Here is a 27976-nt window from a genome sequence, read left to right on the forward strand (position 1 = left end):
AATTGTTAAGGACTGGGGAGTTTTTCAGGATAAAAAATAAACGGAATGGAGCTAAGGACAGGCAGTATCCTAGAGAAAAACCTAGTTCAGTCTGTTTTCCATCAAACACTGGGAGATGAATTCACCTTTCAGCAGGAGGACAATAACTTTAAACACAAGGCCAAATCTACACTGGAGTTGCTTACCAAGAAGACATTGAATGTTACTGAGTGGCCTTGTTTTGACTTAAATCTGCTTGAAAATCTTTGACAAGACTTGAAAATTGTTGTCTAGCAAGGATCAACAACCAATTTGACAGAGCTTGGAGAATTGTTAAATGAATCATTGGCAAGTATTGTACAATCCAGGTGTGCAAAGGTCTTAGAGACTTACCCAGAAAGACTTACAGCTGTAATCACTGCCAAAGATGATTTTAATATGTATTGCCTCAAGGGTGTGAATACTTATGTAAATTAGATATTTCTGTATTTAGTTTTCAATACATTTACAAAATTGTCAAACAACATGTTTTTACTTTGTTATTAGGGAGTATTGTGTGTAGATGGGTGAAAATATACATTACCAGTCAAACGTTGGGACACACCTACTCATTCAAGGATTTTTCTTTATTTTGATTATTTTCTACATTCTAGAATAATAGTGAAGACATCAAAACTATGAAATAACACACATAGTAATCAAAAAAGGGTTAAACAAATAAAAATATATTTTATATTTGAGATTCTTTGCCTTGATGACAGCTTTGCACACTCTTGGCATTCTCTCAACCAGCTTCACCTATAATGCCTTTGCAACAGTCTTGAAGGAGTTCCCACATATGCTGAGCACTTGTTGGCTGTTTTTCCTTCACTCTGCGGTCCAACTCATCCCAAACAATCTCAATTGGGTTGAGGTCGGGTGATTGTGGAGGCCAGGTCATCTGATGCAGCACGCCATCACTCTCCTTCTTGGTCAAATAGTCCTTACACAGCCCAGTGGTGTGTTTGGTCATTGTCCTGTTGAAAAACAAGTGATAGTCCCACTAAGCGAAAACCAGATGGGATGGCATATCGCTGTAGAATGCTGTGGTCGCCATGCTGGTTAATTGGGTCTTGAATTCTAAATAAATCACTGACAGTGTCACCAGCAAAGCACCCCCACACCATCACACCTTCTCCTCCATGCATCACATGCAGAGATCATCCGTTCACCTATTCTGAGTCTCACAAAGACACAGCGGTTGGAACCAAAAATCTCAAATTTGGACATCAGACCAAAGGACAGATTTCCACTGGTCTAATGTCCATTGCTCCTGTTTCTTGGCCCAAGCAAGTCTCTTCTTCTTATTGGTGTCCTTTAGTAGTGTTTTCTTTGAAGCAATTCGACCATGAAGGCCTGATTCATGCAGTCTCCTCTGAACAGTTGATGTTGAGATGTGTCTGTTACTTGAACTCTGTGAAGCATTTATTTGGGCTGCAATTTCTGAGATGCAGTTAACTCTAATGAACATATCCTCTGCAGCAGATGTAACTCTGGGTCTTCCTTTCCTGTGCCAGTCCTCATGAGAGCCAGTTTGCTTATTTGAGCTGTTCTTGCCATAATGTGGACTTGGCCTTTTACCAAATAGGGCTATCTTCTGATACCAACGCTACCTTGTCACAACACAATTGATTGGCTCAAACGCATTAAGGAAAGAAATTCCACAAATGAACTTTTAACAAGGTACACCTGTTAATTGAAATCCAGGTGACTACATCATGAAGCTGGTTGAGAGAATGCCAACAGTCTGCAAAGCTGTCATCAAGGCAAAGGGTGGCTATATTGAAGAATCTCAAATATAAAATATATTTTGATTTGCTGAAAACTTTTTTGGTTACGACATCATTGCATATGTCTTCACTATGTAAACTCCCGACTTCACCTGTATTTCATTGTTTTGATGTCTTCACTACTATTCTAGAATGTAGAAAATAGTCAAATGTAAAGAAAAACCCTTGAATGAGTAGGTGTGTCCAAACTTTTGACTGGTACTGTTTATATTTTGAATTCATTTGAATTCAGGCTGAAAAACAACAATGTGGAATACGTCAAGGGATATGAATACTTCCTGAAGGCACTGTACACACAACTAATACAACTGGAAAGGTGATAACAGTGTTACACTTTGTGTAACTCATTGACTGTAATACAATATAAAACACACTCATGAATATGGTTGATTTGATTTTAATGGCTATTATACAGTTTTTCCAAAGAAAAAAGAAACATTGAAACAAGCGGCAAAAAACAAACCCCACTTCCAAACCAAAACTACAATAAAGAGCATCAACACAATGTATATTGCTAGTACATTGTACCCAACAGGTATTCAGTGGGAGAGAATAAAAGTAACTGACACATAAGACATACAAGTATTTTCTTCTACAAGACATAAGAGGGCACCTAGGAATGAAACCCAAAGAAGGGGTCATATTTATCCTAATAGGAGCTTAAGCATTGTCTGATAAGTCGGATAAATCGGTTGATGGTGAGATATCGTCTTCAGGTAAAAATTTTGGTCTGGGTTTTGGGAGACACCGTACAATACATAACCATAATCCATTCCATTAAATGCCCATTGATTTCAGATGATATCGAAGGGAAACAATAATGAAACTATAATAATAACATTTCAAATATAGAGTTTCTATTGGTTTCAAGTAAGAGCCAAAATAATATTCGTATGCAATTTAAGTGTGAAGCAAGCAAACTTATTGACAAATATCTTATTTGCAATATCATCCTCGAACGTTGTATTTACATAAGAGTTCGTTGAATGAAAGTGTTCTATGTTCATGTTTCATTTGGGAGTTGAAAAACGCGAGGGAGTTAAATGCACAATGCAAATCTTCTTTTTAAAAAGTGCAATTCCTTTTCGTAAAGTACAAAAATATATATCCATATTTTGTATATATATGTAGAAATGTTGTTCATTGAAACTGCGCATGTTGCTTTTTCAAAGAGCCCGAAAACCAGTGACTAAAAATGTATGCTTATAGTTGACAAGCAGCAAATGATTTCGGAATACAAATTATTTTACAGTACTCGATACAAAATCAGAAACACCTCAATTCACCAAAGAGAAAGCTATATCAAAGGTGTTTTATGTGGGTAACATTAGATTTACCGGGCAGAACTCCATTCTAGCACGGGCAAGCACATTTAAACATTTGTCACATAGTTTGGTTTCATACACAATATACTGTATCTCAAAAAAACTCTTTTCAAAAAGACTAATTAAAGTGTAAGGAATAAGAATGGTTCAAAAGTAGCACTTTCATAAAAGATTTAAGATGAGAACAAAAGGTGCGTGGAACTGATTCCAGGCCACACAATCCCCAAATACTTCAGGCTTCAAATACAAGAACACGAATACACACGGTAGAGGAGCTGGCGCATACATGTATACGTTCGTACGTGAATGTGTAAATATGTACGTATGTGAGCGTTGCCTGAAGGATAGCAGTGCTGCTGACGCAACACGTCCTGTACATCCTCGGAAAAAAAAGAAGAGAGAAAACATTTGAATTATTAAGCAAACTGACTGATTGAAGAAAAAAAAAAAAAGTCAATAGTGGTATACTGGTGTCCGTTGTTTCCAGTGGCTTTGTAATACCTTAAAGTGTACCGACATTCCGTGGCACTAGCAGGAGTTACACCTGCTACTGTCATTTCATGAAAACAATCACTTCTCTTTCCCCTAAATATTCAAGTAACGCTATGTAGCTATATTCGTACATTTTAAATAGCTTATACCAAAATAAAATCCTTGAACAGCTTCAGGGATCTGACTGAGGGCTCTAAAGTCACTTGTGAGGTGTCTTCCATAGACTTTCTTTCTTATCTTCTGTAGGCTGTACAACAATGCGAATTCATGCTTCTGTCCAGTTCCATTTTATAAAGGTCATATATTATTACAATTAACGTCCATTTCTATCATATCAGTAACCGGAAGATGCATTTTTTTCATTCTATGAAAACCTCTCGTCTTTTGTCTCCCACAAACATCTTTCAATTTGGTGAATTTCGTTTCCTTAAACAAGAGGGCGCAGTGCATTCTGTATCCGCCCTCTTGCGTTAGGTCTCTAGTTCCGGCCACACACTGTCTCGCGCGCGCATCTTTAGGATCCAGCGGGATGTTGTGTCTGTCTCTGTGTCTCTGCGTTAGTTTGTTGGGGGTTTCCTGGCGTTGTCCTGTCGGTCTCCCAGCTGAGCCTGCAGGTCCTTGACCACCCTCTCCAGGCTCTGCCGCGCCTCCCTCTCCTGCTGTAGCTCCTCTCTCAGCTGCTCTCGGTCCGCCTCCGCCTGCTGCAGCTGAACCTGCAGCTCCTCAATCTGGAAAGGAAGGTACACGTCGGTCAGGAAGCACATGCTGTGACTCAACTATTCTTGATGAGGTATGTGTGTGTGATTCCTTCTGTATGATAACCTATGTGTGCAGGCTATATCAGAAGGATCTTGGTCCTACCTGTGTGGAGTACTTGGCTCGCAGGCGTTCAGCCTCACAGCCTTTGTCGCAGACTCGTGTCTGTCTCTCTCTCTCCAGCTCTCTTTTCAGATGGCCACGGGACTCGTCCGCCTCCCTCATCTTCCTGTCCCACTCCATGCTCAGGCGTTCTATCTCTTTCCTCAGGTTGCGCTTGGCCTCGATGGCCTCTCGAAGACGCCCTTTCTTGGACACCCTCACAAAATCCAACTCCTGTGGGTGGAAAACATAAATGTTAATATTCTGCTGTGTCCTGAAGATTGTGTCACAAAATACACATTGTACACGTGGAGAAACGGTTAAAAATGTTGTGCCAAAAGGCGGCCATTTTAGATCTTGAGTGGGAGGTTTACCTGCTGAAGGCTGCGTTTGGCCTGCAGCGCTGCCCCCAGCTTCTCCTCCTGCTTCACTCTCATCTTAACAATCTCCTGCAGGAACTTCTCCCTGGCCTCCTTGGAGTCAAGACCTCCATACAGGGTCTGTCTCAGTGTGTCCAGCTCTGGGCATGAAGGTGCCCCTGGTAATACCAGCCGGACTGGGCCCTCCAGGGGCCTCATTGTGGTCTGGGGGGTCAGGGTCCAGGACATACTGGAGCAGGCAGATGGGGGGGATGCCAAGGAGGGGACCGATGGTGGGTCTGAAAGACAGAAAAATAAAACAATATGTTTATAGGGTGAAGCCTAAAAAAGTATTGGAACAGCAGTGACATCTGCTGCTGAGTAATATCGTCTGACTTGAGACTGCCCTGTGTCCTCTGTGCTGCACAGACCAGCCACTAGATGGCACCCTCTCACAGGGATCAGGCAAACTAACCATAGCCCACTTCCAGTATGGTAAAGACTCTCATTTCCACAGAAAGTCTTGCTGCCGTATTAGCTCGGGTTAGGTTGCCTGTCCTTGAGTATTGGAGTGTGTCCTAGTGCCCTATTTCTCTTACAGAATGTCTGAACAACAGTGTGTCATACTCACAGTCATCACAGTCATCCACCTCAATCTCCCCGTCAGTCTCCATTTCCTCCAAGCCGTTGCCTGTGTATGTGTTGATGTGAACAAGTCTGGGCCCAGGCTGTGAGTCTCCACACTGTGATGCTGGTCCGGAGCTGATGTGCTGGTCTCCCCTGCCTGGAGCCTGGCTGTGGCCCACTGGGGCCTGCTCCTCTCTCTGGTTGGCCAACGGAGCTGGGGCCAAATTGGGCACCACAGACGTGTCCACATTTTTGTGGTTTGATCTGTTATGATAAGAAAATACGAGTTAGTTCAACAATATCATAGCAACGGGTTAAAAACGGGGTTATCGGCCATTGCTATGCGATAATTCCTTAGGAATGCTACCTCAATGTGTTATAAGGCTGACAGTCCGCCACCGTGGTGTGGTGAAAAGGATGAGAGAAACCATGACAGCATGACTGTCTCTGACTCACCTCTCGGCAGATGTACTTCTGGGGGACCAGGGGCGGAAGGCTGACGGCCTCTGTTTCAGCTGGACCGGTTTCAGATCCTGGAAACAGATAGGATTCTGACATTATAACACAGTTCTGAAACAGGGAATTCAAAAAAAAATCATCCTTGGAAAGGTACAGTGCGATCATAATGTAGACCGGTTGGTAAAGAGACTATCGACAACGTAATTAACTGACTGAATTACAGGGCTCATATGGATGAGGTAAGGTAACAAGGACTCTCTGTGTAGGATGGCCCTGACCCTTAACCTTACAGCAAATCACATGTATCCCAAATCAAGAGAGAACATGAGCTACAAACCTTGTTCCCTGACTTTGATAGAGATTGTAGCCAATCGGGTTGCTTCTCTTTGTCAGCAGATGGAGAGTGTATTTTCTCCAGTTTGAACTTCTTGGCTGGAACTGGGCTGTACGGCTAAGGAGAGAAGAGAAAGAGATACGGAAGAGACTATTATGATCACCGTCTTCATCTACCGGAGTAGTCCGTAACACGCTTGTACTGCACAAGTCGTAGATCGATAGTTCAAATGTCGCGACACAACGTCCCCTTCAGAGGTGTTCGATACTGTAGTTGGCATCATTCAACTCGAGGTGTATTTCAGAGAAACATCCATGTGTCCAAATAGTCTCATCCATACAGAATCAGCTAGCGGCCCTAATCCTGTGTGTGAGGGGGGGAACGGTAGACGTTTCTATCAGGGTGAGGTCTGGCTGTGAGCTGGGGGCTCTGGGGTTGAGTACGGGAGGCGCCAGCAGGTGCAAGGGAGCTACTCTCTGTTCTGTGTGGAAGAGAATAGTGTTTTTCTGTAACCTGATGGACAACTGGAGTGAAGCCGGTGCCACTGTACCTGCGGCTCTGATCGTAGAGTCACGCAATGTTTCACCCAACTCACTTCGCCGAGCAAGATCACGTTAGCAGATGCTCTTATCCAGAGCGAGTGCATACGTTTTCAGATGAAGACACGACGAGCTAACGTCTCACTCTCCTTTTCCCCTCTTTCACCCTGAGCTTCACGGCTGCAGCGGGTTTGGCCGTGTAACAGTGATCCAGGAAGTGACGGTGTGTGCGGCTCTTTTGGCTTCAGTGGTGAGACAGAGTAATCTAGCCACTGGCCTCAGGTCTGCACTTGTCAGGATGCGGATAAGTTTACCTAGGAAGTGGGAGAGGCCTGCCCGGACCTGTGTGTTATCTTACTTATCTCACTACTATGACATTCTCCCTCAAAGAGTCCTCTTTTCAATGGATGTTTCAATTGAAATCATGACTGAATATACTGTGGATGTATCATTTACATTTGAGTCATTTCGCAGATGCTCTTATTCAGAGCGGCTTAGGGTTACGTGCTCAAGGGCACGTCGGCAGATTACTCACTTATTCGGCTCGGGGATTCGAACCGGCGACCTTTTGGTTACTGGCCCAACACTGTTAACCGCTAGGCTACCTGGCGCCTCATAAAATTAACACAAAAGTATATACTAGACTGAATGGAAAATATACTCCACTATATCCTTTTGAAAGGTGTACCACTTGACATGGTAATAATGTTGAGGGGAGAAAGATAAATTGCCTTTGGTACTGACTGACACCTTTGGTGTAAATGAACCCTGTCTCACGGTTCTAATTAGCTTAGAAGCAGTGTGTGGTTCTGGCAATGTATCACAAGGGGGAGGTGTCAGTCAGTCAGGTCTCACACTGCACTGCCAGCCTCGGTCTACCGTACGATGGCGCTCAGACTAAAACATGCCACGCAACCTTGTCATTTCGGCTGCGCCTCTGGCCCACAAAGCTACAATCATACAAGGCCCAAGTGCAGAGGGCATGACTGTGGTTGTCTGGACACTCCTCTCATGTCTCCCTCCCTGACTCAAATGTCTGTCTCCTCTCTAAGTGTCTAACCACACACACACAAACAGACACACACATAGTTAGGCAGCAGACTGCGAGGTTAGTGCTCGGGACATTTAACCCCGACCTCCAGCTGACTCCACGATGACTCGAACCCTCACCTGCCTCACTCAAGGCCAGAGTTTTTCGGGGAAAAAAGCGGAGAGTGGTCGAAACCCGGAGTCTGTAATTACTGCCATTGCTGTTGTTTTCCCAACAAAGTCTGTCTGTCTGGTACTATTTCTACCCTGAGGTTTGCAGCTCCAGGAAAACGTGGAGCCCCAGACATAACAGAGTTAGAAAACAGACCCTCCCAGACACCACAGGGGACCTGCTGGCTAAATCTGACACTGATCTCACAGGAGAGGAGCCACACGGGCTTTACTCAGCACCACATCACAGCCATAACAAGGCCACACAGACACAGCATCAGAGACATCAACAGCCTCCTCCTGGATGCACACCACATGCCATGACTGCATTACCCTCACTGCAATCCTAGCCCAAACTACCCGACATGGCCCCTCTAAGGATGGAGTGAGTGAGTGAAGGGAGAGAGAGAGAGAGGAGGGAAAGAGGGAGGTAGAGAAAAAGGGAGGGGGAGACTTCCTCGCAGGAGTTTGCTTTGGCCAGGGCCCCTGTGGGAACGGGGAACGGAGTGGTGAGTGCAAGGGAGGGGGGCGGGCTGTGGGGGGGAGCGGGACCACAGAGGAAGCACTGAGCTGGAGGAATGTGTACTTGAAGGCCAAGTACAGCCGCCTCTTAAAGAGTCCATTCAAGCAATGTCCTTTTCAACTCGCTATTGTAGGACATTTCTTTGAGGAGCCATAAAGGGGGGACCATTTCAAAGTAAACCCGTAGGCTAAACAGGAGCTAACAGTGCAGACCTGCTTTGTCTGGAAACAACGGTCCTATAATAGTGTGGTAATACAGTGATGAGCAAATATCCACATGGCAAATCGTCCTAACACCACTAGAACTGTCAACAGACACATAAACACCATGCATTCCAAGTGGACTATCTGACAGTGAGAATGGTCGTTCGCCAATAGATGCCAATTGGAGCGTGATAGAAGACGGGAATGCTGTTTTACTTCATTTGACATGGATCTGATAAGCAATGACTGATTGACTGAGTTTATTGATCCAACTACAGGCCCAATCAACAAATGAGTATTATAGTAAAAGGCAAACTGCTGGGTGAGAACTGCAAAATGCTTTCGGAAACACAAATATACAATGCATTCGGAAAGCATTCAGACCCATGAACATTTTCCCAAATGTTGTTACGTTACAGCCTTCTTCTAAAATGGATGAAATAAATAAATAACAGAAATATCACATTTACATAAGTATTCAGACCTTTTACTCAGTACTTTGTTGAAGCATCTTTGGCAGTGATTACAGCCTCAAGTCTTCGTGGGTATGACGCTACAAGCTTGGCACACCAGTATTTGGGGAGTTTTTCCCATTCTTCCCTGCGGATCCTCTGAAGCTCTGTCAGGTTGGATGGGGAGCGTCGCTGCACAGTTATTTTCAGGTCTCTCCAGAGATGTTCGATCGAGTTCAGGTCCAGGCTCTGGCTGAGCCACTCAAGAACATTCAATAACTTGTCATGAAGCCACTCCTGCGTTGTCTTGGCTGTGTGCAAAGGGTCATTGTCCTGTTGGAAGGTGAACCTTCTCTCCAGTCTGAGGTCCTGAGCGCTCTGAAGCAGATTTTCATCAAGGATCTCTCTCTACTTTTCTCCATTCATCTTTCCCTCGATCCTGACTAGTCTCCCAGTCCCTTCCGCTGAAAAACATCCCCACAGCATGATGTTGCCACCACCATGCGTCACCGTAGGGATGGTGCCAGGTTTCCTCCAGATGTGATGCTTGGCATTCAGGCCAAAAAGTTCAATCTTGGTTTCATCAGACCAGCGAATCTTGTTTCTCACGATCTGAGAGTCCTTTAGGTGCCTTTTGGCAAAGGTGTGTACCTTTCCAAATCATGTCCAATCAATTGAATTTACCACAGGTGGACTCCAGTCAAGTTGTAGAAACATCTCAAGGATGACCAATGGAAACAGGAAGCACCTGAGCTCAAAAGGCTCTGAATAGTTATGTAAATAAGGTATTTTTTTGCAAAAAAATATGTCATTATGGGGTATTGTGTGTAGATTGATGAGGGAAAAAATGTATTTGATACATTTTAGAATAAGGCTGTAATGTAACACAATTTAGAAAAAGTCAAGGGGTCTGAATACTTTCTGAATGCACTGCATATCGAGGTTAAATTTAAAGTACAACGTGGGTAGGATCAATTTAATTGAATCGGCCCCAGCTGCTCGTTGTTTGAATGTGTCATGTCTGTCACGCTATTGGCTGTGAAAACAGTGCTAAAACGTCTAATCCTTTAGCATTTGTCGAAGCACAAACTAAAATCTCAAATGGAGTGATCTAAAAACAAAACACAGGAGTGCACTCAGAAACGGCCAAAAATAGTTCCCCAGCTGAACTTCCCCGGGCTTCCGTCACACAATACCACAGCATGCTGCATGATTGCATGGCATTAAATACACAGCAACAAGACCACAACAGTTTCACATTTCAGACTCCTTTCCCCCTACTAAACCCCTCACTGTAATCCCTAGATCTGAGTGTGCTTAGAAGGGCTCTGCCTCGCTCAAGGGCACACCAACTGGCAGAGCTCACCCGGGAAACAGCCTTAGTGGGATGTATGAGAGCGGGCAGAAGCCGAGATCTCTATTATAATATCCACATGCGCACGTGTCCACCCTGGAGTCGTTGTCCCAAAGGCGGGAAGGCAGGCGACAAGCTCACGTCCAAAATAAGACCATAGAAACGCATTGGGTTTATTTTGGACAGATTTTGGTGAGAATGGAACCTCCCGCATCGCCCTTTCCTCTCTGGCAGAGAGGTCTGAGGCAGGGCCTGGGTGGGCTGGGATATCCGGGGGAAAGTCTATAGGCCTCTATTCAGTGCTCATGGTATCTGTGTGTAGGAAAGGACAGTCACATGATTCAGGTTAAGACTGGTGGACACACCTCCTAAATGACAGCTGGGCTGCGATGAGCTGATTGGTGTCAGGCTTCCATGTGCATATGCACCACGCCTAAATACAATGCACCATGCTACCAAACCTCTGAGTCTCTAGACTTCCGAATCCTCCGTTACCATTCTCCAAATGTCTAGGCTACTTCCCTTCCTGATTCACACCGTCTGAGCTAAAGTGTGTCGGGGTGACGCGAAGCGTGACGACAATAGGGGATCCTGGGAGAAGGTAGCCTGAGCTGCAACAGCATGGTAACGCTGTGACATGCGACGTGGCCACGCCGTCGACATGCCATAAAGACACGCTGAAAGGGATAGGGGCTGTCGTGAGCAGAGAACAGCCCGGCAGCAAAGCGACCTGGATTTGTTTGTCCTAATTGTCTATGGGGATCTGAGACTCAGATAGGTCGGAGCTGCAGACGGGACAGCCCGAGACCTGCTCTGTCCATTACATATCTGACCTACTGTATCCGGCAGCAGCAAGTCTGACACGTAGAGCCCAGTTGGAGGATGAAAGGTTCTATCACATCGCCCCGCCTTTCCACACTCCCTACGTGAGCTGCAGTGGACCCATCAACGCTGTCTAGGTCTATAAACAGAGGAACCAGTCAGACTTCAGCATTTTATTAGGATCCCCATTAGCTGCTGCATTCGCAGCAGGGGTCCTGGGTTCCACGCAACACATGACATAATACACGCTGACACAACCACTGAGAGAAGTAGAGAGAACCATTGCTCTTACATCCAAATACATTCATACATCACATTTCCATGGAGATCAGGAATGAGCCAGACAACAGTGGACTCCTCTAATGTCCCAGGCAGGCAACAGACAGTGTAACTAGGAGGAAGCAAATCCAATTCAGCTCAAGTATAGCAACCAAAACAACATCACGTGTCTGTACCCGCTTTCTCATTATGGCGAAAACAGCTGGCCTCCTGGATAAAACAGAGGGATTTCACTAAAGGAAGCGGGCTGGTTCATAATTCCAAGTGCTGTAGGCCTTATCCAAACATGGCTAAAAATGACCTGACAAAGATATCCTCACAGATGACATGTTATTCGTATGAGCATGTTTGGTATGGTTCTGAGTCCCAGATATCTTTGGACATGAAACATGTTCTGTGAGTGGTGTATATTTAGACAGACATAGTGTCAAATTCCCAGAATGCCTGTTCGGAGCAGTCCATATGGACTGTGTCTGTTGCATTGGAAAACTAAACAGTACACTATTGGTTTGATGTGCTAGAACATACAGTACCGTGTTTGTGTGCAACTGAGAGCACGGACACACACACACACACACACACACACACACACACACACACACACACACACACACACACACACACACACACACACACACACGTTTATGCTTCTATTCACATTTAGTTCACTTACAATGCATGAACAGCTGCAGTGCTAACCAGGAAGCCAAAGGGGATGCTGGTTGGTTAATGAGAGGAAGAAAGATGACTAACCCTTTATAACATTCCTTTATAATGCGCCATTAATGCTCTCATAGGGCAAAAATGCATACAGTCAATGCAGACCTACTGACAACTATCACACCCTGACCATAGTTTGCTTTGTATGTTCTATGTTTTGTTTGGTCAGGGTGTGATCTGAGTGGGCATTCTATGTTGGATGTCTTGTTTGTCTGTTTCTGTGTTTGGGCCTGATATGGTTCTCAATCAGAGGCAGGTGTTAGTCATTGTCTCTGATTGGGAGCCATATTTAGGTAGCCTGTTTGGTGTTGGGTTTTGTGGGTGATTGTTCCTGTCTTTGTGTTTGTTACACCAGATAGGGCTGTTTTCGGTTTTTCACATTTCTTGTTTTGTATATTGTTCATTTATCATCTTCATTAAAGATGTATCACAATAACCACGCTGCGTTTTGGTCCGACTCTCCTTCAACAGAAGAAAGACGTGACAACAACGATGCAATGTTGTTAGGATTGTGTGAGGATTCAACCCATACTATGCACGAACATCGATTTCTTAAAGCGCTACTGGCACATTTACACCTACTTTGCAGATGATTATTAACATCAGTCCAATATATCAAATTGTATTTGATGCATATGATTAGCAGTCCAGATTAGTGAGCTCTTCTACCTATGACAATAATGCACGTTCAGTCAGAGCAATATCTTTTCCATTGGTGATAATAATTTCACCCAGTTCCAGAGAGGAACTAGGCTAAATGACGCACATAAAGAACCCATCATCCCTCCCATCCCCTAACGTGTCCTGCCTGAGAACCTGAATTTCCACAGATTAGTCAATCTGGCCATTCAACATGAAAGACTGTAGCAGCAGTAAGCACACTGCCCCCATCACGAGACAGTAAATCCAGTGTTGGGCTGCCTACATTTGAATCCCACAGATTAGTACTAATATCAACACGATTAAAATATCACTGGATAACCAATCAAAAAACGCATATTGTTTTTGTTTTTTTACCAATGGGTAAAATAAATATTCCTCTAAGAAAACCAATGGCCCAAATCTCATGTCTCTATCATAATCCGTTCAAGAGTCATTGGTGTTTTTACCCTTGTAGGATGTCCAAAACTAGGGTAAATAATTACACCTGGTCAAAAATCGGGAAAGTAGCATTGCGTCAGCTAGGCTGGATACCATGCGAAGATTAAGATTAAGGCTAATTTACTGTTGAACTCGTCATCTTTCTTCTCGAATCCGGAGGACATAAAACATGACATGTAGTATTTTCATATTTTAGGATACGGCCTTTCATATGAATGCGAAATCTTTTCTTTTTCGACGATTCCTCACAAAAACAAGCATATCTCTGTGATGATAATAATAATATGTTCATTTGACTTTTTGCGACCCGCCGAAACAACTCTGCAGACGACCGCCACCAACATGTCAAACCCTCGAAAGTCGCTGCGAGAAAGCGGTCGCCACTCTCTCACCAGAACTCGTTGTGTATTACCGGATGTGTTAGCTTACGAAATCAAACTTCTCGGACGTAGTGTTTAACGATATGTTAGGGAAAGACCCCACCGAACGATTCAGAACGCAAAGAATCATATTTGCCTTGGTAAACTGTATTTTAAAACATAAGGAAGAGACATTTCACCACCGAAGCGTGTTTTCACCCACTCTAGGCAGAGTGGGAGGACACCCTGCTGACTAACCTCTCCGCAACCCAAATAGTTACTGCTCTGAATACACAGACCATTATATCACATACCAGGCACCAGGCAATTCCATTAGGGAGTTAGAACTCCACCAAACAGAAAGGCTACACTGGTTACACACTGTACTGTAGTACAGTGTTTCAAGTGGAGGGCTGGATGATTGATGATAGGGAGACTGCTACTTAGTGGGGATTGGCCCTCTGTTGTCTGAGTGATTGACAGGCCAAATGGACAGGCACAGAGTTAAGTGTGATAGTGGCACCCCTGTCTGACATCATCTGGCTGTTGGACTGAGGTGATGGGTTCTGCACTCACTCAAAATGAACTAAAACTCACTCTGACGACAACAGGAAACGGACGGAGGCGTCACATGGCGAGTGTCGAGTATGCCTCTTATGTCGAATTTGTCTTGCCGAATTCATCCCTCTTGTGTCAAGTCCCCGCTGTGAATGTTATGTGCGGACAAAAAGTCAACACGGGAAGCAACCTGCTTCCCAGAATCCATTGTGTCTGGAAAAAGTCTGAAGGATTGCTTGTGCCCTACCCTCAGTCTCTATTTATCCTGCCATAATCTGGCTGTCTCCCCACCCAGCCGCCCATCGATCAGTCTAGTCTAGAGAGTAGACTCCAGAGCACTCTGCACAGCTAGCTCTTGCAATTGGCCAACTGGCTGCTGGTGCAATCTATTAGATGTTCAAAATGTGCTATGCCATTTTATAGTAAATCATCGTTGTTACTGTCATCTAGCAAGTAGCTGTAATTCATCAAATGCCTGGATCTGAATTGGCCAACAAATGAAATCAACAAAATACAAATAGTAAACAGTGGCGAAACATGCGTTAGAGAAGGTAGAGAGAACAGTACTGGGGCAGCTGACTTGAGGTTTGGCCTGAGCTGGTAAGCTGAGCCTCATGACCACATGGTCCCTGGCAAGCCAATGGGGAGCTGGGCAGGTGGCAGGTTTATTTGGGAGGATGAAAAAGGGGATGAATGCCAGAGAGAGGTTAAGAGGTTTGAGGGGACGGGACGGGGGGGACGGGTAGAGGAGGTCATAAAAGAAACGTGTAAGAGGGTGGGGTGAAGTTAGCGTCACTGCTCAGTGTCCCATATGATGTCATTTCACTGACAGTGTCTGCACTGGGAACTGGTCTTGAGGTGATTGGCTGAACCAAGGTGATACATCTTATTGACATTTATAGAAGCCATTCAGGCTGTTCTGTTCCAGTGTCGGCTCCCCAACAGGTCCAAATACACGATATACACTCTAGTGATGGTGGAAAAAATAGATAGTTACATATCGGTTAATTATTTTTGACGATATGTATCGTATCGACAATATCGCAATATTATTTTCTGCGCTAGTTGGCTGTACCTGCACCAAAACTCCAGTATTTGTCCTTCATATCTTGGTTCTCCGTCGTCTTTTTAAATAGGGAAACAATTAGTTTTCAGCACTGTTATTTTCATGACTGATCAAAACTCGTCTTCTCATGACTCTCTTGTCTCTCTGTCGCAGCCATATAGTGAGAATTATGTTAGGAACATCGAATCGCAATAAAATAACAGTATTACACCGCAATACATACAGAATCGTGATAATCACAATACATATCGTATCAGCCCAGAAGTATTGCGATAATATACTTTTGTGAGGTCCCTGGCAATTCCCTGCTCTAATGCACTCCAATGAGTTCTTAGTCTCTAATGTTGTGACTTTAGACGATGGGGCTGTATTTGTGTGATTGGAGACAGAGATGTGAGGGGGGGACTTGGAAAACAGGATCGGAATTGATGAATTATTCTGTGCTTTGAGTATAACCTCTTAATCACTGTTTCGAGAAAACAAACAAAAGTGTGGAAGGGGTGCTAATGGCCCCATGCAGAATGACAGAATTGTGGAAGGGGTGCTAATGGCCCCATGCAGAATGACAGGAAACATTCTAAATGTGAAGGTCTCCACTTAGAGAACTAAGGAGCCCCAGCATGTGGCTGTGAGGCTGAGTGCCAGGAAGAAAATACTACTTCAAAATCACTGGGTTTATATATGTGTGTGTGTGTGTGTGTGTGTGTGTGTGTGTGTGTGTGTGTGTGTGTGTGTGTGTGTGTGTGCGCGTGTGTGCGTGTGTGTGTGCGTGTGTGTACTACCAAGTAATTGCTGACCAATTTTGCAAAATACATGAAGGTTTCTAGTCTGTGTATGTCCTCCTCATTTATGCTCAACTTGCAGGATAACTTCAACGTAATAGGACAAACGCAGTGCTTCTTTGTGTGTATAGTAACATCCGACAGAGATCAAATAGCATTTCACTTGTTTCCACTTGCTCAAGGAATTGTCTCGGAGGGAAATAGGGGACCAAAACACCCACAACATCCGTTCCTCAGATGGCACATTCCATACGTAAACATTTGGCTCGTTTCCCTCCTCCCCCCGTTAACAGGAAGGCAAGATCTGCTTACAAGAGATGTGGGTGAGAGGGCCCGGTCTCGGAGCCTCCATAAAATAAATACGAGTGTTCTAAAATGGAAGGCTAGGGGGGAAGTGGGGGGAGTGGGCGGACCACAGCATCGCTCAACTCATAGTAATGCTTCGTCTGCTTCATGACCCTGAAAATACTTGGACATTTCTTTTTCCTGGATCATTTTATTACACTCTTCTGAATCTGGGGCCAGTGTTTTTCTCCATAGCAACCACAAAACAGTGGAGCACAGCTAAACTCTGAGTTAACAAACAGAACTCGACAAAATCCCCATTTTCAACGCCAGGGTTTTCCCAAAGCAGAGAAGAGCAGCAAACACTCCCAGACCCTGAATGAAGACGGCTTTAAAACGGGGACTGTATGATTGCAGAAACCATGAATAGAGACACATGTTGAAATAAACACATGCACATGGATACACTGCTACGTACTGTATATGAGATGGGTGGGGGGGGTAAATGTCATCATATTTTTCCTGTGAGCCTCAGGTGCGTGATGTGATGTGGTGCAGTCTGCATTTAGTCTGTATTCCTGCCAACAGCACTGAACAGTAGGTCAGGGAGGGTCGGGGGCGGGAGGCAGCAGCTGGTCACTACAGCTGACCCTAGGGAACCTGGTCACTCAGACAGGCTAGCTGAAGCTTAGAGCTGCCCGGCCGGGCCTGGCCAGCAGGAGAACAGACAGACAGGCAAGTACAGTCACAGCGTTATATAAATGTCTCCTGTCTCTCAGCTCAGCCCTGAGCCGTAAGGACACAGGCGCTTTGTGGCCTAATGCTGCCTGCAACCCAGCATGGGGATTACAGACAACAAGCCAGGCAGGCACAGGCCTGAGGAGAGGCCACGGTGTAAGTATGTCATCCCTCCACGGCCTCCCCGGGCCCTGGCCCCAAACTCTCTCGCAGCAAATCCACTCTGACCTCGTGGCTGAGCTCTGACCAGTGACCATAGACGGCTGCTAAGCGCCTGCAAACTCTATCACCACACAGCTACTACAGCTCTCACTGGTGTTAAGTACAAGGTAGAGGGAGAGAGACTGCTTGGTTTATTCTGTGTGTGATTTCTAAAAACACCACGTTCACAATTTATTGGACTGAAAAAACATCTATATATTTTTTTTTTTTACTGCAAATTGAAATCTACCTTTTTGAATCTCTCCAGCCCTATTCGTTAAGCTCCCTGAATAGGAGGCGTTTTTGAAAACCGCTGTAAAAGACCGGAGAGTTTCTGTGCTGTCAGTACAGTGCTCCTCTTGCTACCTACCATGAATCATACTCATCAGTTAGCCAGCCAGCCAGCAGAGGATTTAGTGCGTGTTCTTCTTGTCTTGACTGTTTAAGGCTGTTCCCAATGACAACAGGACAGGTCTACTACACTGTAACCCAAGACTGTAGTATGCTGGGCTGGGATTTTCAGCTGCTGCCCGGGCTGTAGGAGCAGCTGTGAGGCAGTTCCTCTATTGTGTGGAGTGTGGGTCACTCACTTTTTTAGACTTTACAACACATAGTATCAAACTAAATGATACTTTATTTGTTGCATGTAAGGCCATTGCGAAAGGGCATGATTGTCTGTCTGTCTGTCTGTCTGTCTGTCTGTCTGTCTGTCTGTCTGTCTGTCTGTCTGTCTGTCTGTCTGTCTCTCTAGTAGCACGCAGAGAGGAGTATGCCACAGGGAGGGGAGGCCCAGCACAGGAACTCAATAATAACTTTCAGCAGTCTAGCCAAGAGGCTGGAGGCCCAGACTGCGGCTGTTCCCTCTTGCTCCTCTCCCTCCCTCCGCTGGACCCCACGCTCCTCCCTTCCACCCCCTCCTCCTGGCCTGTGTCTGCTCCACAGGACTGATGCATTCTGCAGACAGGCCAGCGCTCTTAAAGAGACACAGGACACATTTTTCTCCCCTGATTCACTGCAGTGGATACACCCACTAACTCAGAGCAGAGCCCATTATTTCCAGACTCTTTTCTTTTCTCTCAACCTTTTGCTTGGAACTCAAGAGATCTCAACAAGACACGGAAAGTGAGGGGGAAACAGACTGAAATATGTTAAGAGGCTCTAAGTGGATCTCAGGCAGAATGATTTCAGTGCAGCAGCTTGTGAGAGACCCTTTGATGCTCTTCTTTAAAAGGAAGGAGAAGGGCTTGTCGAGTGCAATCAACTGTCTTGGCCATGAAAGTGTATTTGATGCCATTATTATGATAATCATTAGGGACAATCCAATAAACTTCATCAGACGGACCTCAGAGAGCAACTGCTGCCACCCTGGGGTTGGCCATAAGAGGTAGCTCGGCCCTCTCGTGAATCATCACAGATTACATTACTGCTGCCAACTATTCAGGAAGAGCCGAATGTATCTCGTATTAAATGCAGTTACAGTCCTCCATACAAAGTTACACTCTGTATTGGAGGTCGACCGATTAATCAGAATGGCCGATTAATTAGGGCCGATTTCCAGTTTTCATAACAATTGGAAATCTGTATTTTTGGGCGCCGATTTCCATATTTTTTAAAATTTTAATTAAAAAAACATTTTTTATACCTTTTTATTTAACTAGGCAAGTCAGTTAAGAACACATTCTTATTTTCAATGACTGCCTAGGAACTGTGGGTTAACTGCCTTGTTCAGGGGCAGAACGACAGATTTTCACCTTGTCAGCTCAGGGGTTCCGATCTTGCAACCGCACAGTTAACTAGTCCAACGCTCTAACCATTGCACTCCACGAGTAGCCTGCCTGTTACGCGAATGCAGTAGAAGCCAAGGTATATTGCTAGCTAGCATTAAACTTATCTTATAAAAAACAATCAATCATAATCACTAGTTATAACTACTAATCCAGTTTAGCAGGCAATATTAACCAGGTGAAATTGTGTCATTTCTCTTGCGTTCATTGCACGCAGAGTCAGGGTATATGCAAATTTCTGTGTGTTATTATGTTATAATTAAGTCTGATTTGATAGAGCAGTCTGACTGAGCAGCAGCAGGCCCATAATCATTCATTCAAACAGCACTTTCATGCGTTTTGCCAGCAGCTCTTCGCAAGCACAGCGCTGTTTATGACTTCAAGCCTATCAGCCTAATGGTTGGTGTAACCAATGTGAAATGGATAGCTAGTTAGCTGGGTGTGCGCTAATACTGTTTCAAACGTCACTCACTTTTAGATTTGGAGTAGTTATTCCCCTTGCGCAGCAAGGGCCACGGCTTTTGTGGAGCGATGGGTAACGATGCTTCGAGTGTGGCTGTTGTCAATGTGTTCCTGGTTCGAGCCCAGGTATGGGCGAGGAGGGGGACGGAAGCTATACTGTTACACTGGCAATACTATAGTGCCTATAAGAACATCCAATAGTCAAAGGTATATGAAATACAAATGGTATAGAGAGAAATAGTCCTATAAATACTATATTAACTACAACCTAAAACCTCTTACCTTGGAATATTGAAGTCTCATGTTAAAAGGAACCACCAACTTTCATTTGTTCTCATGTTCTGAGCAAGGAACTTAAACGTTAGCTTTTTTACATGGCACATATTTTTACATGGCACATATTACTTCATATTACACTTTTTGCATTATTTAAACCAAATGATGTTTTATATTAAGTTAAAATAAGTGTTAATTCAGTATTGTTGTAATTGTCATTATTACAAATATACATATATTTTTTAATCGGTATCGTTTTTTTGGTCCTCATATAATCGGTATCGGTATCGGCGTTGAAAAATCATAATCGGTCGACCTCTACTCTGTATTAGAGGTCTTCTCGGGTCAAAATGTTGGACCCGAAGACAATTAGACCCGGGCCCGAACAGACCCGATCATTTAAAAAAGGGGGGACCTGGACCTGAGAACAATCAGACCCGAACCCGAATTGACCCAATGACAATCAGACCTAGACCAGACCCGATTGTACCCGAGTGACAAAAAATGATATTTATCAGCTATCAGCTCTTCTGGTTAACAAATTGGTCTAGGCCTTCTAGAAGGCTAGGCCTTCTATACGTTATTAGCGTAAAATGAATATGCTCTAGGCTATGCAGAGCTGTGGATGGGTCCATTCAGGTCCACTCGGGTCTATCAGCTGATGACAATCAAACAGGAAACAGGACCCAACCCAGACCCAAGGGAAAAGTTGGACCCTGGTCAGGTCCCAGGTCGGGTATCGGATAGACCCGTGAAGACCTCTACTATGCATCCAAACTGATGTGGTGAAGATCTGGTTACCACAGACCTGGTAGGAAATGCATCACTGCAGTACGGACAGAAGACACACCCAACTCATCAAACACACCCCCTATGCCTGCCTCAAATAGGTATGGTACAACTTCAGGTTTAAATGAGTTAAAAATGAACCGCATCAGTTTTATAGGCTAACTGTGTAAACCAGGGCACTACATGTGTTGTGTAAACAGTGTGACTCTGTGGAGTGCCGTATGTAGAGCTGTAAACGATCAAACATTTAATGTGGTTGAGTGAAACAGAAACCTACAAGGGTGTGCCTGACAAACACACTTTCATTATTTTGCTGTCAGCACTTTCCTTCTCTGGATAAACTGTGTGGGAAGCCATGGGTCTGAAAACTCAACCCATGACAGACAAGGAAAGAGGTCAACCTGCCTACTAACTAATTCAAATAACATCAATGTTGACTTTTTAAAAAATGCAGATTTCCTGTGAGGAGGACTGACTGCTGGACATACATGAATTTATTTTGATACATAAATCTGGAAATACAGGAAACCTCATCGCCATCACATAAAAAATAAAAAATAAACTAGAATAGCAGAAAGAACAAGCTTCCCGACATGAACTGAACAGGTTGTGCTTCCATATAAGCCACATGTCACGGAGGGGCTCAGGGATGAACATAGCTGAAGCTGCAGCGCTACAAAAGACGAAGCCTCTATGGGAGGTATCAGTACCAGAGTCAGCACAGAACCCCAGCATTCTGAAATAATAACCCCAATCTGGGAAACCGATACGCAAAGCATCCAGCTACAGACGGGCCAAAGAGTTCCACTCCAGTCTCAGAAAGCAGGCAAAGAGACACCCCAGGAGGAGCACACAACTGAGAATCTCAAGAGGGTCCTCGTCTCAGAGGGATATCGATGAGAGATTCTCACCGACCCCCGTTTGTTTTCACGTTCAACAACGCTGTGATTTCATCTCAGAGCACCAGTGCAGAACACATCTATTAGATTGTCTCTATGATAAAGTTGACGAGACCGGGAGCCCATCGTCCGATGAAACAAAGACGTTCATTACTCAATGGAATACAGAGCGCTTTGCGAAGGTGACACGTGCCCAAACAACACTAAACCATTGAATCACCAGTGTTTACGCATCCACATCATTCTGCACCATCTGTGATACTCAGGGCTGGTGCTCTGCCTGATTTAACAAGCTAATAGCAACGGCACAATGACAAGCGGCGCGCATAGCTAAAGCATTAAGCACTACAGGCACTAATGAAACAAAGTCTCTCAGGTAGAACAACATTTGGCAAAAACATTTGACAGCAACAACAAAGGACTCTCCTCTCATTTCCATTTACACTCCAGCTGACTGCAGAGTCAGTTGCCACCTCCCTTCACCTTGCGACAAGGAATTGAAGAACGGAATAGGGGGGGGGGGGGAAATGCGATGAACTTCTGACCCTGTCAGTACAGACTATGGAGGAAGCTCTGAAGCTTTTGGGGGCAACTAGAGTCCACCATCCACTCTGTCTCTATTCCCCTCCGTGTCTCACCCTGCCATCCTATAAAACCCTCCTGCTCCCCATTTTATGGCTGCCAGATGGTAGGGAAGCCTTCTTGGCTCTGGACTTGCCTCGCCAGTCTAGTAAAACCAGTTGACCTCGGCAACATAAAAACGGGGGCATTTATGAAAACGGCTCGGGAACAAAACACACAAACATCCCGCCACTGAAACAACCAACGCCATTTAGTCTCTCAGAAAGAGGCACAGAGGTGGAAATCTGCCTCTCACACATGAACACTGACGGTGTATGTTTTCCACCAGATGTGGAGGCTACACCCAGGTGCGGCTCTATGTGCGAGAGGTTTTATTTGCATGCCTTGGGTGTGAATACAAGTCCTTGGCAGCCTCTTAACGTTCTCCCCGAGAAACGGAGAAACAAAACAAACGCAGTGGTCTATATTCAGGTCGGTGTCCCACAGTCCGGCTCATGGTTCACTACATTCTTGTTCCAGTGCTGAGATCACCTCTCTAACAAACAAACATTCCCATCCACAATATCCACCTGGGCCAGAGGGGTTTAAATGAGCAATCTGGATGAAATGTGGCACATTTCAGCTCTCTGAACACCGTTTCATAAGCAGGTCCTTTTGATGAAGTAAGGTTTTGGTCAAAAGTTGAATTAAAAATGACAAAACAAATATAGAGGAAGTCGACTAAACCGTTCCCATGTTTCTGCAACTACCTCCTCCTAACAAACAAGCTTTGAATCAATTGCTCTTCCAATAACAACTGCTTTTAACTGCTTTCCCCCCTCCTCACCTCAGATGCCTCCCCTTCTCTCTCCTTTATTTGTTCTACCAGTTGGAAACTAGCATGTATATACTGCAATTCAACCTGACCTCCAGGCAACCCCTGGTCCTGCCCCTGCCATGGCTGCCTAAGCCATTAGAGCTAGATGTGACTTCAGGCTATTAGCGTGATAAAAGTTCACTGTCTCTCCAGCCACTCTACAAGGCTGCTGTTAGAAACGCCTGCTGGAGTCTATGGAACATCTCTCTCACACTACCAGCCCAAAGACATCCAGATAGATGGTTTGTTGGGGTGGCATTTGGTCAAGACACACATGCTTTAAATGAGTACAATTGGGCTCATTTCAAAACAAAAAATGATGCTGTTTGCACTTCAAAGTACCGTCCAAGAAGGGAAAAAAAGAAAAAAGAAAAAAGAAAAAACCCGTACACGCGGTAAAAACACATAAACACAACACAAGTGTCTGTGGCTCTAGTCTAGCGGGATTTGACTGTGCCTTGGCGCTGCTGTGTGTGTATAAAGGGGGACTGAGGTGGGGGTTTGTGCTGTGGTGCTGTGTTTCTCCTGTACTGTCTGAGCTGTGGGCAGCCAGGCTATATAACTGCAGCCTCAGCACTTCTTTCCATATTCTCCAGTTTCAAGCCAAGTGAGAGAACAAAGGCAGTGAGCTAAACTGCTGCAGAGGGAATGAGGACAGACAGACAGACAGGCAAGCAGACAGACAGACAGACAGACAGACAGACAGGCAGGCAAGCAGGCAGGCGGACAGACAGACAGACAGACAGGCAGGCAGGCAGGCAGGCAGGCAGGCAGGCAGACAGACAGACAGACAGACAGACAGACAGACAGACAGTGGCATATAGAAGAGAAGAGGGTGCCCTCAATAATGAGCGCTGCCTGGTACAGTCAGTCTATGACAGAGTCCTCCTAGCTGTCGGACTACAGAAATAGATCCCATGCATCCGTTTTCCAGTAAGACTTCAGTTCTGCCCTGGCTGCTGGAGCTCACTGCTTACTTGATACTTTTGCAGAGCAGCTCTTTTTTTTTTACACGATAAAAGGAAACTGCAGCATGCCTGGAATCTTCACCGTCACATTTTTTGATACTGCAAATGACCTTGAACATAGTTATATTGGTACTAATGCATTCACTCGACGAGACTTATCTTTTTCGAAAACTTTCGAAAACGTACAATTCAAAGTTTCTAATTGCGCCGTTTGAGACTTGCCTTAGTTAGAAAGGCCATTCTGGGCAGCTGTTGGTAAATTGAATGCGTGCCTGTGTCCGTGTTGGTCCATGCCAGCCCTGCCCCATCAAGGCCCAACCCAGTACATCATGTGTTTTCACTCTACCGATAGGGTGGAAATGACCTCAGCGCAGTAAAAGATGACAGGGGCGCTAGCACTGCTCACCAGATGTGAGGAGAAAGAGAGGAGGAAGGAGAGAGAAAGCCATTCGCCTGAACAATTTACTGAAGCCCCCCCGAGGAGCACTGTGATTGAGGGTTCAAGTCCAGTTCCAGAGGTTCCTGGTCTATCTCAGCAGCACTCGGCCACAGGAAAGACAGCCTGCTGGCCTGCTGAGGCACATACACACACTCCCTCACACAGATAAACACACACACACACTCACTCACATACACACACTTACTCACACAGATAAACACACACACACACACACTCACTCACACAGATAACACACACACACACACACACACACACACACACACACACACACACACACACACACACACACACACACACACACACACACACACACACACACACACATACACACACTTACTCACACATATAAACACACACACACACACTCACATACACACAAATACTCACACAGATAAACACACACACACTCACTTACATACACACAGTTACTCACACAGATAAACACACACACACACACACTCACTCACATACACACACTCACTCACACAGATAAACACACACACTCACTCACATACACACTCTTACTCACACAGATAAACGCACACACTCACTCATATACACACACTCACTCACACAGATAAACACACACACACACACACACACACACACACACACACACACACACACACACACACACACACACACACACACACACACACACACACACACACACACACACACTCACTCACATACACACACTTACTCACAGACACACAAACAAAGACACACACACACACACAACCAAAAACCCCACCGTCACTCCATCCACACTCCACTGCACCTGCCAGACACACAAAAGCCACTTCCTCCCACTGTGTCCAGCCAAGGTCCTTTATCCCATTTAGTGCAGCCTGAACCACAACAAAGGAAGAGAAATTAGGGAACTGGGTTGACGATAGGGTGACTAATCCCTTTGGAGAGACTCATTCGATCAACAGCCTGTACAGTTAAGCAGCTGAAAGGCCTGAATTAAATATGGCCATGCAGAGATGGGAGTCTTTGTGGAGACGGGCCCCAACAAGGCCCTGTCATAGCCATGGAATAATTCATACTTTCCATTTTGGACACAGACTTACCTACTCCATTGTTGTCTCTGTCAAGGGGTAATTTCACTACTGTAACTGTTATAGCATTGTATTAACAATTCCCCCAACCTTTATTTATTCGTCAAATCAGAAGGTTCCATAACAGAAAGGTAACCTCTCTCTTAATCCCTATTCCATCTCCTTATTCCCTTTGTCCCTCTCAGGAGACCTTCCTTCATCTTCCCCATTGCCAAATGGCACATCACATCCAGAAAGGTCCTGTCACTGCGCCTTCAATAGCAGCTGGATACGTTTGTCTCTTCTCCTCCTCAACTATGCAGCAGATGAAGCTGTTGGTGCCAAAAGGAGAGGGGATTACCCAGTTTATATGATGATCATCTGAAAAGCAGCTTGGAGATTTTTAAGATGATGTGTAAGCTAACCTCTCCCCTGATACCGTCCCATTCCCTGCCTTAAGACACTGGGCTTATAAGAGACTCCACACTGGGCTTATAATATGTTCCTCGTTATGGGATAAAGGGCAAGCCTGCACCCAAGCTCTGTTTCGGGCTGAGCCCGTCTGTGTCTCTCTGTCGTGCCTGGCCAGGCCCGGTGACCTGCTTGAAATAAAGCCAGCCAGACACCCGTCAACGCCAGCTAAGGGCCCCACCCTGGTAGGGTCACCGCCTCATCTCAGGCCCCTGCTGAGGGAGGAAGCTCTCTCTCTCTCTCTGAGCCTATAGCATCCCCCATCTGTGCGCCTGTCTCTCTAAATGCAAGCGCCGCCATGCCAGCGAGGGAACGAGGAAGTGTGTGGGGGGATTAAAGGAGAGAGACAGGGCCCTGTTCCGGTGAGTAATCGGAAATGGCATGTCTGCAACGACACATCATGGCTTTTGAATAAGGGCACTTCCTGTGAGAAACAGTAGGAACAAAAGAGAGAGAAAGGTCCGACTGGGCAGACGCTTTAAGGGTAAAGGACACAGTAACAGGGGTGGCCATGACGGACCCAGAGGGCCTGTAATACTGAATAAACGAGTCTAACTCAGACTAGTACAGACCAGTAGAATAGAGACAGCTGTGCAGGATTCATTTGATATGGGGAGCCTGCCTGCCAGCAGCGCCGCACTGCCCCGACACTGTAACTGACCATAGACAATAGCCGCTCTGCAGATCCCAACGCTGAGGCCCAGACACCAGTAGCACAGGGGAGATACTAGATTGCCTTGTCGTGCCATGTCGAGAGGTGGTTAATAGGTCTGGTTTTCTATTAATTCGCAAGCGGGGTGGATGTGCAAAGACATCACACTATAAGATATCAAATGTCGTCAAGGCAGAGCCCCTACACAAGATGGTAGCCTGTCCTGATAGGGTATAACAGAGTAGAATGAGAGTGAAAATGAGTATCCCACTCCTTCATTCAGCTAGCGGGGAGATGGAGGCTGTGTACTGGGTCATCCTGACATCACCGTCACCCTTTCTCTTAATTTGCAGAGGGAAAGACAGGACGACTGCAAAATGGATGGTGGTGGGCTCTCATCCCTCATAAGTGAAACACTCACTACTCACCGGCCTGTGTAGTCCAGACTGAGAGAATTGGGAAAAGCTTTGTGGGCTAGGGTAGAGAAGGTGCTTTCTATGTTCTATACGGTAGAAGAGGAGGTGTACGGAGGAGGGGGAGTTCTGTGCTGTAGGGAGAAGGAGAAGGTGGGAGGAGGTCCACTGTATGTGTTGTAGGAGGAGGATGTGTGTATTCTATATGGAAGAGGAAGATGTCTCTGTGGTGCAGGGTGGAGGAGGGTAGCCTACAGTCTCTCTGCTCTGCTGTGAGTAAGTCTATGTGGGGAGGTCTGCCTGCCTGTTTGTCTGACTGTGTGTGCTGTGCTCTGCAGCTCAGCTCTGGCACACTCTTCTCAGCCCACCAGCCAGAGAGAGAGTATGAAGTTCTTATTTAGCACAGGAAGAGCAGCTCTGCTTAGCAACCACATCGGCCCTCCAATCACAGGCCTACTGTATGGAGGAGACTCCAGCCTGTGTGTGTGTGTGTGTGTGTGTGTGTGTGTGTGTGTGTGTGTGTGTGTGTGTGTGTGTGTGTGTGTGTGTGTGTGTGTGTGTGTGTGTGTGTGTGCGTGCGTGCGTGTGTGTGTGTGCGTGCTGTGAGAACTCTGAATGCTGCACACAGTTATAAAACAACATTTTAGGCAAACCAGGCTTTCTAACTTAGTGGTTTCTGCTATAACGTTGGCTGCTAACAGATGCTTTCCTGTCCGTTACGGTCTGCTTGAATGCGGTACTGAACCCCACAGTGAGTTCAACGTTAATCTGTGCCAATTAATCTCAGAATAAATTATGTATATCCTGGAGTGCAGTGGTAAATCCTTAAAACATTCACTACTTTTCCTTTCAGAATCCAATTGCCGTAGCGTAGCCT

At 45.4% G+C, this 27976-nt stretch overlaps 1 protein-coding gene across 2 annotated transcripts in view; it reads right to left on the reverse strand.

The window, feature by feature from the left end:
• Positions 1-2189: 2189 nt before the first annotated feature.
• Positions 2190-27976, reverse strand: part of LOC139413311 (v-ski avian sarcoma viral oncogene homolog b) — a 38618-nt gene continuing 12831 nt past the window's right edge. Inside the window, exons 2-7 of one of the 2 annotated variants that reach the window (XM_071160525.1) lie at positions 6266-6379; positions 5926-6002; positions 5474-5733; positions 4858-5141; positions 4487-4717; positions 2190-4353 (exon numbers count right to left, since the gene is read on the reverse strand). In XM_071160525.1, coding sequence (XP_071016626.1) covers positions 4183-4353; positions 4487-4717; positions 4858-5141; positions 5474-5733; positions 5926-6002; positions 6266-6379 — 1137 coding nt within the window. In that variant the 3' untranslated portion in view covers positions 2190-4182. The remainder of the gene's footprint in view (positions 4354-4486; positions 4718-4857; positions 5142-5473; positions 5734-5925; positions 6003-6265; positions 6380-27976) is intronic. The other variant, XM_071160526.1, reaches the window with a different exon arrangement.

Source organism: Oncorhynchus clarkii, chromosome 7 (assembly GCF_045791955.1).
Source record: "Oncorhynchus clarkii lewisi isolate Uvic-CL-2024 chromosome 7, UVic_Ocla_1.0, whole genome shotgun sequence".
NCBI lineage: Eukaryota > Metazoa > Chordata > Actinopteri > Salmoniformes > Salmonidae > Oncorhynchus > Oncorhynchus clarkii.